Raw genomic sequence first — 14,248 nt, 5'->3', positions numbered from 1 at the left:
GATTCAAACAATTCCACCTTCAACATAGTCCACCATTCTGGAAATTCAAACCATCATTTTTCCAAATTCCAAAAAATTCCAGGATTTTCCAGAATTCCTGGTTTTCCAAAGCCCTATTTCCACCCTTTTTTCTGGCGACTACTCCTTCCACAGTTTTCAACGCATTTCAACCGTTCCACCATCAAAACGTTCCTCTTAATCAGGACAAAAAACAAAGTTGTTTTTTTAACTGGAAAAATTCCCGTGTTTTCCCGAAATTCCCGGAATTCCGTAATACCATTTCTGGATTTAACTAGTTACTACTTCAACATTTCCCAACCAATTTCAACACCAACCATTTCAACTCATTTCAAACCATTCAAACCTTTTACCATTTTCAAAAAAATTCCCGCTTTTCCCCAAATTTTCCAATGTTTTCTGAAATTCCCATTGAAATCAATGGGACCTTCTTCAAAGTTCAACAATTCCCACATTTTCAAACGATTCAAACCCTTCCACCTTCAACACACTCAACGCATCCTGGACTTTCAAACTATCATTTTTCCACGTTCAACAAATTTCCAGGAATTCCAGTTTTTTTTTTTAAATCCTATTCCCAGCCTTTTTTGTTTGACTGTTCCTTTTCCATTTTTCATCCCATATAAACCGTTGCACTGTCAAAAAAAATGTCCAGTCAGGAACTAGAAACATTCCCGGTTTTCCCGAAATTCCAGGAATTCCATAATAAAAATTCTCAATGAAAAAACTGTTACTACTTCAACATTTCTTGATCGTTTTTTAATGATTTCTGCTGGTGGTGTGCCTACTGATGTTTTCAGCGCAAAAAATGTGCCTTGGCTCAAAAAAGGTTGTAAAACACTGTCTTATTCAATCCAGTGTGTGTTCATATATAAATAGTAAGTCTCTTTTTTAACTAATTTGCTTTCTCGTCTCTTCACCAAAATCGTCTAATAAAACTTGAGTTCATATTCATTTTGCAGACTGGCATCGATTAAAAAACACAACTTTTGTCGTATAGGTGAGGGCCGACATCCGGGCAACTGAGCTACATACGGGTTCTTCGAGCCATAGCAACCAGACTGGCGTTGAAAACAAACCGTTGCCATTACTCTTTAACCTGTCGACCTACGCTGGTTAAACCCGTCATTCTGCCTCCAAAATGCCGAAAAACTGTGTTGTTTTTGGTTGTGCTAACCACAACTGGAAACAGGGAAAACAAAGGTTGTATTTTGTTCTGCCAAAGCGTGATAAAAGCCCACTGAGACGAGACAAATGGCTCGCAGCTTTACACCGACCCGGGACCCCCAAAGTCCCGGGTCGTGTGTTCGGATCACTTCGTTTCTGGTAAATATAAGGAACAAAAATCCACCTTCTTAACCACAACTTGGCTATACCGTCCGTGCTAATGTTGTACTTGTTGAATTTGTACCTTATAACGTTCGACAGCTGAAGTTGTTGTTGTACAAAAATAACATGCGGTATATACTATATAGTCTATAGCCTAGCTAGCTATTCTTGAAAACCGGTTTCGTTTAAATTTGCACTTAACAGTTGGGTTTTTAAAAACCAATAAACCCTATAATTTTCATGTTGCCATTTAATCAACTTTTCAAGACAGTCGCAAAATGCTGTCTGTAAGACTTTTTAATACAAAGACATATATTTTGTACATTATTCGCCTGCTGTACTGCGCCTTCATAAGGCTACAACTTACAAGGACCAGGCTACTAGGTCAGTCTGCTTTCTTTTGGGTTTTTTTGCCGGACATTCCAGTATTATTTACCCGTAATCTTGGTATTACTTTCCTTATTAGGTTATTTTGCCACCTCCCCCTTCTCTGTTTAAACTCTCCTTTGTTGTACTTAAACAATACATGTAGCCCTCAAATCTCTCAATATTTTATACACTAACACTTGATCTTGTCGTTGATAACTTCCGCGTCTCTTTCTTAGTAGCGCGCAGGCTAAGCTAACTAGCAAGCTAAGCTAAGCCTGAGAAGCTTTAAAGTTCACTGAGACGAGTCTGACGCAAATAATACATTTTCGCTTTTTCACACGATATGCGAATAAGTAAAAATGCGTAAATGAAGGATTTAACGCCGACTTCCAAGCCACAACGTTCGTTAAATGCTTTTTCTGTCAATGCTGTGTTCGCTGTGAGCTGCTTTGTTTTCAACGAATTCCCGGTTGCTAGGGGATTGGTATGCGGAAGTGACGTAGGTCCGCGCTCACCTATTGCTATCAAGGGTTTCCCTCCCGCAATTGTTTGTTTGGGCGTCCCCTGGTGGCAGGAGGGCTCCACTGCACCAGGTGAATGAAGCATTTGTCATTAAAATGAATTTCCAGTGACACCTCAAAAAGGAGATGGGTTCCATTCAGTGTAATCCCCTAAAGGCTGCCAATTAATAGGACAAAGATTGTCTCACGCACACACTCTAAATCCATGCTGAGCATTCTAAGTCTTGGTTAAATTTTAAGTGGCTTTACAGATAAAGCAAAGCTGTCCAGAAAGGCACCGCTAAAGAGAAACTATTGCAGCTCGGTATTGATGTGACTTAAATGCGGTTAGCGACTATGAATCACATGTATTAATTGACCAATTAATTATATTGCACTTGTTAGGTAGGGCACAGGCGTCAAACTCAAGGCCCGGGGGCCAGATCTGGCCCGTCACATCATTTAATGTGGCCCGCGAAAGCTTGGAAATAATGTGCCGACTAAATGTATTCACGGTTTCCATTTTGCAGAAATACAAATATGTAATGCATGAAATTGCATATGTTTTAAACTTTATTATTATCTGCTCATGCAAGAAATATTATTAGAGGTGTGAATCTTGAGGCAGCTCACGGTTCAATCAGATTCTGATTCTTGGGGTGAAGATTCGATTCAGGATTGATTTCTGATTCAACACCATTCTTGCAATTAAATATTCGGTGTAATAATTTTAATACAACCTTTTCAATACAGGTTAGAAGTTACAAAACCTTTTGGTTGCTGACGTATGACGCATATGCACAGCGAGTAAGCATGGAGATGGACTAAAAATGTATTTAAAAATATGTATATTTTTAAATTTTATATTATGACGTGACATATATATATATATATATATATATATATATATATATATATATATATATATATATATATATATATATATAATATGTATAGTATTTAGTATTATAATATGTAAAGTTTTATAATATATAGTAATATGTAATAATAATAAATGTAATAATAATATAGTAATAATATGTACAGTATAATATATAGTATCATACATATATATACACTACCGTTCAAAAGTTTGGGGTCACATTGAAATGTCCTTATTTTTGAAGGAAAAGCACTGTACTTTTCAATGAAGATAACTTTAAACTAGTCTTAACTTTAAAGAAATACACTCTATACATTGCTAATGTGGTAAATGACTATTCTAGCTGCAAATGTCTGGTTTTTGGTGCAATATCTACATAGGTGTATAGAGGCCCATTTCCAGCAACTATCACTCCAGTGTTCTAATGGTACAATGTGTTTGCTCATTGGCTCAGAAGGCTAATTGATGATTAGAAAACCCTTGTGCAATCATGTTCACACATCTGAAAACAGTTTAGCTCGTTACAGAAGCTACACAACTGACCTTCCTTTGAGCAGAATGAGTTTCTGGAGCATCACATTTGTGGGGTCAATTAAACGCTCAAAATGGCCAGAAAAAGAGAACTTTCATCTAAAACTCGACAGTCTATTCTTGTTCTTAGAAATGAAGGCTATTCCACAAAATTGTTTGGGTGACCCCAAACTTTTGAACGGTAGTGTATACATATATATATACATACTGTACATACATATATACATTATACTGTATATATATATATATATATATACACACACACATATATATGCATATATACTATATAAATGCATATATACAGTACATGTATGTATATAGGCATATATATTATATATATGTGTATATTATATATAATATACACATATATATATATACATACTCTCTCACACACACACACACACACACACACACACACACACACACACACACACACACACACACACACACACACACACACACATATATAACAATCTATCTATATATATATATATTAAAGTTGATTAAGTAAAAAAGCATAAATTGCAGTTTTTAGGTGTTTATTTTCTTTTCTTGCATAGATCAATTGAAAAAAACAGTATATCACAACATAAATATCTGTCCAAAATATACACTCATTTGGAGTACACTTCAGTTGTACAAAAGATACACCATTTACAACACATAATAGAAAACATTATATGTATATGTGTGTACACATATGTATATATGTACACGTATGTATAAAAATGCATGTATATACGTATTTATGCATGTATAATATATAAATGCATACATACAGTACATGTATGTATATATGCATATATATTATATATATGTGTATATTATATATAATATACACTTATATATATACATACATACTCTCTCACACACACACCCACACACACACACATATATATATATATATATATATATATATATATATATATATATATATATATATATACATACACGCACACACATATATAAAGACTTTACATACATTTATCCTTTGAATATTTACCTTGTTGGTATTACAGCCATTGGAAGAGGTAGACCGAACACAAACACCGAAAACTGTAGCATATCGTCACAAACTGTCATAAAACGTCATGATACCGTCCGGAAAAGTACCAACAAACAGGGAAGTTGTTTTTTCCCCAGGCGCAGGTCACACAAGTTCGACAGTGACGACAATGCATCGTCACAATAACATCGTTCTGCCAACATAACAACACAACATTACGACCGAGATAAGATTGTCTCTCTTTGTTTATGGTTCAATTTAGGTCGGACCATATTTTTCACTGACCGACAAAAGCAAAGAAGTAACTTTCAAAAAAGTATGACTCCATTACCTTTAATATTATCCTTAACAGTCAATTACTGATATATATATATATATTTTTGGCCATTCATACATTTATGCTATACTAACACAGTCACCTAATGCAGTCATTTCGGCTGTGTTCACTCTTGGGGTGCAGCATTCTGTTACGGACCAAAATAAAATAAATACTTGCCTCATGCTTTGGTGCGGTTGGTTTAGTGTTCACGCTACTATTTTTGTCAGCGGACCAAAGGCTGCGCAGTAAACCACACATGCATAACGTTGCTTTGGCAGCTTCCGTCACATACTGTATACAGGGCATCCGGAAAGTATTTACACCTCTTTACTTTTTCCACATTTTGTTATGTTACAGCCATATTCCCAAAATGGAATACACTCATTTTTGTCCTCAAAATCCTACACACAATACCCAATAATAACAATGTGGAAAAACAATTTTTTTTTAGAGCTTTTTGCAAATGGAACTGGGAGTCTAGTCAGGATGGAGGGAAATATGAATGCAGCAATGTAAAGAGACATCCTGGTTAAAAAAAACAACACTTCTCATCCAATATGAATGGGCGAAACTGCCAGGTGTGCCAAGCTTGTGGCATCGTATTTTAAAAGACTTGAGGGTGTAATTGCTGCCAAAGGTGCATAACTAAAGTATTGAGCAAAGGCTGTGAATACTTATGTAAATGTGATTTCTTAAGTTTTTATTTTTAATAAATTTGCAAAAAGCGCTAAAAAAAAAACACGTTTTCACATTATCATTATTGGGTTTGTCACTCTAATTATTGATTTGTTGTTCATTATTCCCTCGTAGTATTCCCTGCAACCTGTAGCTTCTGGATGTAGCAAAAACATCCAGAAGCTACAATAAATACAGAATAGTGCTGCTAGGATCATGATGAGAGTGCGGAAATATGACCATATTACACCAACTCTCAAATCCCTTCACTTGAATTCAAAGTCTCCCTACTAACCCACCAGTGCCTCCATGGAAATGCCCCCCTCTACCTCAAAGAACTACTCACCCCCCAAATCCTCCACTCTGGACAGGCTAACCTCCTCCAACCTCCGAGGACAAAGCTGCGAACAATGGGAGACCGGGCTTTCTGCGCCGCCGCTCCCAGTCTGTGGAACACTCTCCCTGACCACCTGAGGGAACCACATACTGTGGATGCTTTTAAAAAAGCCTTAAAAACCCTTCTTTTTTAGATATATGCATACTAGTTTCAGCTATTTGGCTGTTCTAGTTTTTTTATTTTTTTACTATCTTTTTATTTTTTATTTAATTTTTTTAATACACTGTAGCACTTTGAGGTTGTTTACTCAACGTAAAGTGCTTTTTACAAATAAAATCTATTATTGTTATTATTATTATTATTAGTAGTAGTAGTCGTAGTGTGTGTACTCACAGTGCAAGTTGTGTGTTGTTTGTTTTGTGGTCTTTCCTCCTTCTATTTGATATGAAGTTTATTTTAGAAAAAACAAAGTCTCAAAGGCAGAAGGGTATAAGAAAGTATCCAGTAACAAACGTGTCCGCACCATTCTGCTTACAATCTCGTGAGCTTGGCTTGAGGCGTCGCCAAAAAACAAAAAAAATGACCACTCCACTTCAACTTAGTGACAGCATGAGTCCATTCCAGACAGTTAATAATGAACAGTTTAGTGTTAGTCTAACATTCCCCACTACAAAACAAAAGTATGTATGATTCTTGTTGATATCGTATCGGATCAATGTGGGGAAAATACTCAAGGCTCCAGTATCGTAAGGGAAAAAGTTGTATAGGCACACCCCAAGTTGAAGCTGACTAAAAAGGGGTGTGGCCAGGTAAACACACACACATACAAACACAACTTGGATTCTTTCCCCCCCGCCCCCTTTACATAAAGGTCTCCTTGGTGACCCACATGAGCGTGCGCGTTTCGTTGGGTTTGCACTCGTAGTGGATGCTGTTGAAGCTGTTCCCCCACTGGCAGTGGTCCCGCTTGTTGTAGTTGTAGTATTTCACCTGCCACACCGTCTCAAACATGCCCGCCTCCGTGAACTGCCACATGAAAAAACAACACAACGAAAAGGATTTAACACATGCACATAGTGCTGAAAATGTTAATTTCCCCTCAGGGATTATTAAAGTATTTCTGATTCTGATTCTGATCATCAGGGGGCACAAATACCACAATGTAATGTGTCAATACCTTGTTTATAGTGGCCTCTAGTGGTCAAAACATGTACTACAATGGGCGCTGTACAAGTGTTATCAATACAGCAGGACTATGTTAGTTAGTGTGCGCATGAAGTGCATCTGAGTAAGAACAACATATACACGATCTTTGATGCAGCAAGTCCCGATAAACTACACCACAACACTTATGAAGGGAAAATTACTGACAAAACTCTACAAACACAAAAAAAGATGTTTCCCCTCTTTAACACAGTTAATTGGTGTATTAACATGACTTTGGTAATCTTCATTTCCGAAAGTAATTATATAAATATTCATGGCAAGAGCATAAAAACAGTTTAAGTCTTTCTAAATACGTTTTTAACATCATGAGAGCCTTTTAGAAATGAAATAACACCCGCATAATCACCTTTGCATTGATTTGATTCATTGTTGTAATGTTGCTTGAGGCTGAGCCAATCAGTGGCCACGATACTGAACAGCACACTCTCGTTGTTTTGGTGGCGGCCAATACTGTCGTATTGATATTTTAAATGCATTTAGATATTTTATGCTTGGAAACGTGTAAAATATGCTTTGAAAAAAGGTTGAATGACAGAGTGAAGCCGGAAACTTTGCAGCGCGAGTGGTGAGGGAGGACTATAGAGGATCTTTGACTAGCGTTTTTTGGCAGTGGGACAAAGGCAGACCGCTCGTGTTGTATAGAGGATCTTTGCTTGGGGTTTTGCAGTAGGTCCTTAAAACAACAGGACAGTTCTTTCATGTAGGATCTTTGACGTGTGTTTTTTTGTGTGCAGTAGGTCCTTAAAACAGCAAATAGTTCTGTCATATAGAGGATCTTTGATGTGTGTTTTTTTTTGTGTGCAGTAGGTCCTTAAAATAGCAAATTGTTCTGTCATGTAGAGGATCTTTGATGTGTTTTTTTGTGTGCAGTAGGTCCTAAAATAGCAAACAGTTGTGTTGTATAGAGGATCTTTGACGTGTGTTCTTTTGTGCAGTAGGTTCTGAAAACAGCAAACAGTGCTGTCACATACAGGATCTTTGACTAGTGTATTTTCCCAGTAGGTCCTTAAAACAGCAAACAGTTCTTTCACATAGAGGATCTTTGACTAGTGTTTTTTTTCAGTAGGTCCTTAAAACAACAGAACTGGTCTGTCATGTAGAGAATCTTTGACTAGTGTTTTTTTCCAGTAGGTCCATAAAACAACATAAGTGGTCTGTCATGTAGAGGATCTTTGACTAGTGTTTTTTGTAGTAGGTCCTTAAAACAGCAAACAGTTCTTTCACATAGAGGGTCTTTGACTAGTGTTTTTTTGTAGTAGGTCCTTAAAACAGCAAACAGTTCTTTCACATAGAGGGTCTTTGACTAGTGTTTTTTTCCCCAGTAGGTCCTTAAAACAACAGAACTGATCGGTCATGTAGAGGATCTTTGACATATGTTTTTCCCAGTAGGTCCTTAAAACAGCAAACAATTCTGTCACATAGAGGATCTTTGACAAGTGACTTTTTTCCGACTACGTCCTTAAAACAGCAAACAGTTCTGTCACATAGAGGATCTTTGACAAGTGTTTTTTGTAGTAAGTCCTTAAAACAACAAACAATTCTGTCATATATAGAGGATCTTTGACTAATGTTTCCCCCCCAGTGGGTCCTTAAAAACCTCAGTGCACATCTGTTATTGAGAGGATCTTTGACAAGCTTTTTTTCAACAAATCTCTGAAATTAACAGAGTGGGTCCTGATATTTAAAGGATCTTTGACTAGTGTTTTTGCAGCAAGTCCTTAAAACTAAATACTCTCCTGTCATATAAAGGATCTTTGACCAGTGTTTTTTGTTGTTGTTGCGGTATGTCCTTAAAAACAACGCCACGCTTCTGCTATATAATGAATCTTTGACCACTGTTTTTTAGCAGTAGCTTCAAACACAACACAGCGGTCCTGTTGTATGGAAGATATTTGACTGCTGTTTATTTGCAGCCGGTCTTTAAAAACCTCAGTGCACTTCTGTCCTTTAGAGGATCTTTGACTAGCCTTTTTTCAACATCTCTTGGAAGAGTGGGTCCTGTCATATGAAAGATCTTTGACTAGTCTTTATGGCAGTAGGACGGAATTAGAGCGGTCCTGTCATATTAAGGATCTTTGACTGCTGTTAATTTCCAGTCGGTCTTTAAAAACCTCAGTGCGCTTCTGTCATTTAGAGGATCTTTGACGAGCCTTTTTTTTAACAAATCGCTGAAAATAGCAGAGTGGGTCCTGATATATAAAGGATCTTTGACTAGTATTTTAGACAGTAGGACGACTTTAGAGCACTCCTGTCGTATAGAAGATCTGTGTTTTTTTAAGCAAGTTCTTTAAAAACAACAGTGCGCTCCAGTAAGATATTTGACCCGTGTCATTGCGTCCTTTAAAACAACAGCACTATCTTGTCAGAGGATCTTTGACTACTGTTTTTAGTAGTAGCTCCTTACAAACAGCAGTGTGCTTCTGTCATTTAGAGGATCTTTGACGAGCCGATGTTTAACAGATCTCTGAAAATAGCAGAGTGGGTCCTGTTAAATAAAGGATCTTTGACTAGTGTTTTTAGCTGTAGGACAACAACAGAGCACTCGTGTCTTATATATGATCTTTGGCTAGTGTTTTGAAGCAAGTTCGTAAAACAGCAGCACACTCTTGTCATAAAGAAGATCTTTTTTTTGCAGTGTATTCTTAAAAAGAGCACCATGCTCCTTTCATTTAGAGGATCTTTGACTACGATTTTTATTTGCAGTGGCTTCTAAAAAAGAGGCATGCACTTCTGTCATTTAGAGGATCTTTGACTTGCCTTTTTTCAATAAACCTCTGAAAATAGCAGAGTAGGTTTTGCCATATATGCTTGAGCAGAGAGTGTGGCCCGGGGACCATTTGCGGTCCCCAGCTCATGTTCATTCGAAAATGAATATTCTAAAAATACCAATAAAAACATAAAATTAAAAAAAGTGGAATATAAAAGCAAAGAGATGAGAAAAAGTTGCAAAGTCGACACTAATAACACAAATCTGCCATGCCGGCTGTTTTTTTCTTCTTTAAAACTGTCATTGCTCAAAAAATCATAATGAATCCAAATTAATTATTAACTTATTATTATTATTATTGACCTATTCAGGGCTCTAAATACTTCACATCAAATATTCCACTTTGAAATATTTTTTGCCATTGAAAACACAAAGTTTTCTTTGACAATAAGGGCATTAAACATAAAAACAAAAAAAGAAACATGAACAAAAAAACAAAAAACTATAATCGACCGATAGATCTGAAATTGATCTAGAGATTTAAGCGTTTTCTTTGACACAAAAGGCATTAAAAAATAAAAAATAAAAAAACATGACAAAATAATCAAAACTTTATAATTGATGGATAGATCTGAAGTTGATATAAAGTCGTATGCGCTAAAAGTAAGAAAAAAAAGGGAAAATAAAAAAAAGTATGACTTATTAACAATTTTGTGAGTGGGGCCCTTGTGGATCTCCAAAATGTTAGCGAAATTTAAAAAAAAAACTTGTCGTTGTTCAAAAAAATAATAATGAATCAAAATCAATGTTGTATGAATTATTGACCTATTGAAGGCTCCAATGACTTCACATCAAATATTCCACTTTGAAATATTTTGGGGGGAATAATATTGCATATTTTGTGCGTTTGCCATATAAAAACAAAGTGTTCTTTGACACAAAGGACATTAAAAAAAAAAAAGAAAGAAATCTAAAAACTTTATAATTGATGGCTAGATCTGAAATTAATCTAGAGACTCGAGCGCTTTATTTATGACTTATTAATAACACATTTGTGAGTGGGGCCCTTTAGGATCCCAACAATTTTAGTGGGATTTTTTTTTTAACTGTCATTGCTCAAGAAAATTATAATGAATGAATGTTATGAATTATTGACCAATTTAAGGCTCCAATTTATTCACATCAAATATTCCACTTTGAGCCTTTTGGGGGGAAAATATTGTTTCGTTTGTCAGAAAAAAACAGGGCTTTGACAAAAAAGGGCATAAAACATTAAACATTATATTGACATAATTAATGACAGAGTTTTAAGAGTTGAATTAAAAATATATATTAATAATACTATATAGCTTATTTTTTTTAATTTTTATGACTGAGACCCTTCTGGTTCCTCTGGGCCACTCTTGAGGGGAAACCCAAAGTTAAAAAATAAAATTAAAACAATTATAAAATATATCCCGCCTACCGCCCGAATGCAGCTGAGATAGGCTCCAGCAACCCCCTGCGACCCCAAAAGGGACAAGCGGTAGAAAATGGATGGATATATATAGTATTGGTTTTGAAAATAAAAAATATCAAAATGGCCCACGCATGCTTTCATTTTTTAGTGTGCTGCCTTAAGTGGAAAACGTTGGACACCCTGCTATAAAGGATCTTTGGCTAGCATTTTTTGCAGTTGCCCTTTTTTTAACCAACACAAGAACTGCAGCACCTTTGTTATATCTCTGACGCTACCTACCACGCCTGCGATGTGGAGTCCTGCAATGTTGTGTCGGCTTTGCATGCAGTGTACCTGTATGCTGATCTGAACAGGTTGCCTCTCCCCACTCTTGGTGTGGGCCACCCCCTCGGTGTCGTAGAGAGCCGTGTAGACCACCGACTGTGGATCTTTGGACTGCTGCTCCAGGGCGAAGGTGACTCCGCCCAAGCTCATCGACCTGCAGGGAGGACAGCCGGACTGCTTGTTAGTAGTGTAAATACAAGCAAGGTAATAATGCCACTTAATAGCAGCATTGACGCCCCCTAGTGGTGGTGGGCGGACTTTGAGCGAGCCGATGGATGATATTAAACAAAAAGAAAACATTGTATCTGACTGTGGAATACAAAACCCTAAACCAGTGAAGTTGGCACGTTGTGTAATTCGTACTTAAAAACAGAATACAATGATTTGCAAATCCTTTTCAACTTATGTTCAATTGAATGGACTGCAAAGACAAGATATTTGATGTTGCAACTGAGATTTTTTTGTGTGCAAATAATCATTAAATTTGAATTTAATGGCAGCAACAGATTGCAAAAAAGTTGGCACAGGGGCATTTTTACCACTGTGTTACATGGCCTTTCCTTTTAACAACACTCAGTAAACGTTTGGGAACTGAGGAGACACATTTTTGAAGCTTCTCAGGTGGAATTCTTTCCCATTCTTGTTTGATGTACAGCTTAAGTTGTTCAACAGTCTCCGTTGTGGTATTTTAGGCTTCATATTCCGCCACACATTTTCAATGGGAGACAGGTCTGAACTACAGGCAGGCCAGTCTAGTACCCACACTCTTTTACTATGAAGCCACGCTGTTGTAACACGTGGCTTGGCATTGTCTTGCTGAAATAAGCAGGGGCGTCCATGGTAACGTTGCTTGGATGGCAACATATGTTGCTCCAAAACCTGTATGTACCTTTCAGCATTAATGGTGCCTTCACAGATGTGTAAGTTACCCATGCCTTGGGCACTAATAAACCCCCATACCATCACAGATACTGGCTTTTGAACTTTGCGCCTATAACAATCCGGATGGTTCTTTTCGTCTTTGTTCCGGAGGACACGACGTCCACAGTTTCCAAAAACTATTTGAAATGTGGACTCGTCAGACCACAGAACACTTTTCCACTTTGCATCAGTCCATCAAAGATGAGCTCGGGCCCATGGAAGCCGGTGGCGTTTCTGGGTGTTGTTGATAAATGGCTTTCGCTTTGCATAGTAGAGTTTTAACTTGCACTTACAAATGTAGCGACAAACTCTAGTTACTGACAGTGGTTTTCGGAAGTGTTTCTGAGCTCATGTGGTGATATCCTTTACACACTGATGTCGTACCGCCTGAGGGATCGAAGGTCTGTAATATCATCGCTAACGTGCAGTGATTTCTCCAGATTCTCTGAACCTTTTGATGCTATTACGGATCATAGATGGTGAAATCCCTAAATTCCTTGCAATAGCTCGTTAAGAAATGTTCTTAAAATGTTGGATAATTTGCTCACGCATTTGTTCACAAAGTGGTGACCCTCGCCCCTACCTTGTTTGTGAATGACTGAGCATATCATGGAAGCTGCTTTTATACCCAATCATGGCACCCACCTGTTCCCTAATTAGCCTGTTCACCTGTGGGATGTTCCAAATAAGTGTTTGATGAGCATTCCTCAACTTTCTCAGTCTTTTTTGCCACATCAAAATCATCAAATTCCAAATTAGTTAATATTTGCAAAAAATAACAAAGTTTTCCAGTTCAAACATTAAATATCTTGTCTTTGCAGTCCATTCAATTGAATATAGGTTGAAAAGGATTTGCAAATCATTGTATTCTGTTTTTATTTACCATTTACACAACGTGCCAACTTCACTGGTTTTGGGTTTTGTACTTTGAATTCATTGTTAGTAGGGGTGTCTCGATACACCCTTTGACTTCCGGTATATGGTACCGATATTGGGCCCTTTGGTGCTTGCCGATACCAATAAAAATCAGATATCCGCAGGAATCAAACATACTTCAATTATTTTGTAGTGTGGAATATTAGAAACGGTTTGATCAAGTGAAGAAAAACACTAACCTATTTATTATTTACCGTCGGGAACGGACTTGGGCTGTCTTTAAGTCGGAGTGGAATGGTTATTGTTGTTGGCGACCCCTAGTGGTCACAATAATTCAGTAAGTTGAATGATGCGGACCCGTTTGTTACTAGAGACTTTGCATGTGTGAGGAATGTGTAACTGTGATACTTGTTGATATTGACGAATGTGCTTTTTTACACTGCAATATTGTTCAATGATTATTACGTATGTCTAGCTTGTGCGCTATTGTGTGCTTAGATGTTGTGTAGCTGCCAGCTCCTAGTAGCCTATAGACTAAGATATTGGATCGGGACACTTCTAAATGTTTTTTTTATTTTTTATTATCATCTATAGTTGTTTTTTTTAATGACCGTATGTACTTAGGATGGAAAATAGGGTCAACAATTATATCTCTTTTCTAAATTCAAGCTGACTTTATTATTCAAACCTATACACCACATAATAAATAGAGCTGGCAAATGTTGACGCATTAACTCACGCGATTATTACAAAACATATATGACAGT

General features: G+C 37.0%; 1 protein-coding gene across 1 annotated transcript in view; it reads right to left on the bottom strand.

The window, feature by feature from the left end:
* Nucleotides 1-4,572: 4,572 nt before the first annotated feature.
* The window catches only part of cnrip1b (cannabinoid receptor interacting protein 1b), a 12,580-nt gene continuing 2,904 nt past the window's right edge, over nt 4,573-14,248 (bottom strand). Inside the window, exons 2-3 of the mRNA XM_062059511.1 lie at nt 11,694-11,838; nt 4,573-6,993 (exon numbers count right to left, since the gene is read on the bottom strand). Of these exons, the coding sequence (XP_061915495.1) occupies nt 6,829-6,993; nt 11,694-11,838 (310 nt within the window). The 3' untranslated portion in view covers nt 4,573-6,828. The remainder of the gene's footprint in view (nt 6,994-11,693; nt 11,839-14,248) is intronic.

This window comes from Entelurus aequoreus, linkage group LG09 (genome assembly GCF_033978785.1).
Source record: "Entelurus aequoreus isolate RoL-2023_Sb linkage group LG09, RoL_Eaeq_v1.1, whole genome shotgun sequence".
Classification (NCBI taxonomy): Eukaryota; Metazoa; Chordata; class Actinopteri; order Syngnathiformes; family Syngnathidae; genus Entelurus; species Entelurus aequoreus.
The sequence above is the reverse complement of the archived record's forward strand: the minus strand, read 5'-3'. Positions and strand labels throughout refer to the sequence as shown.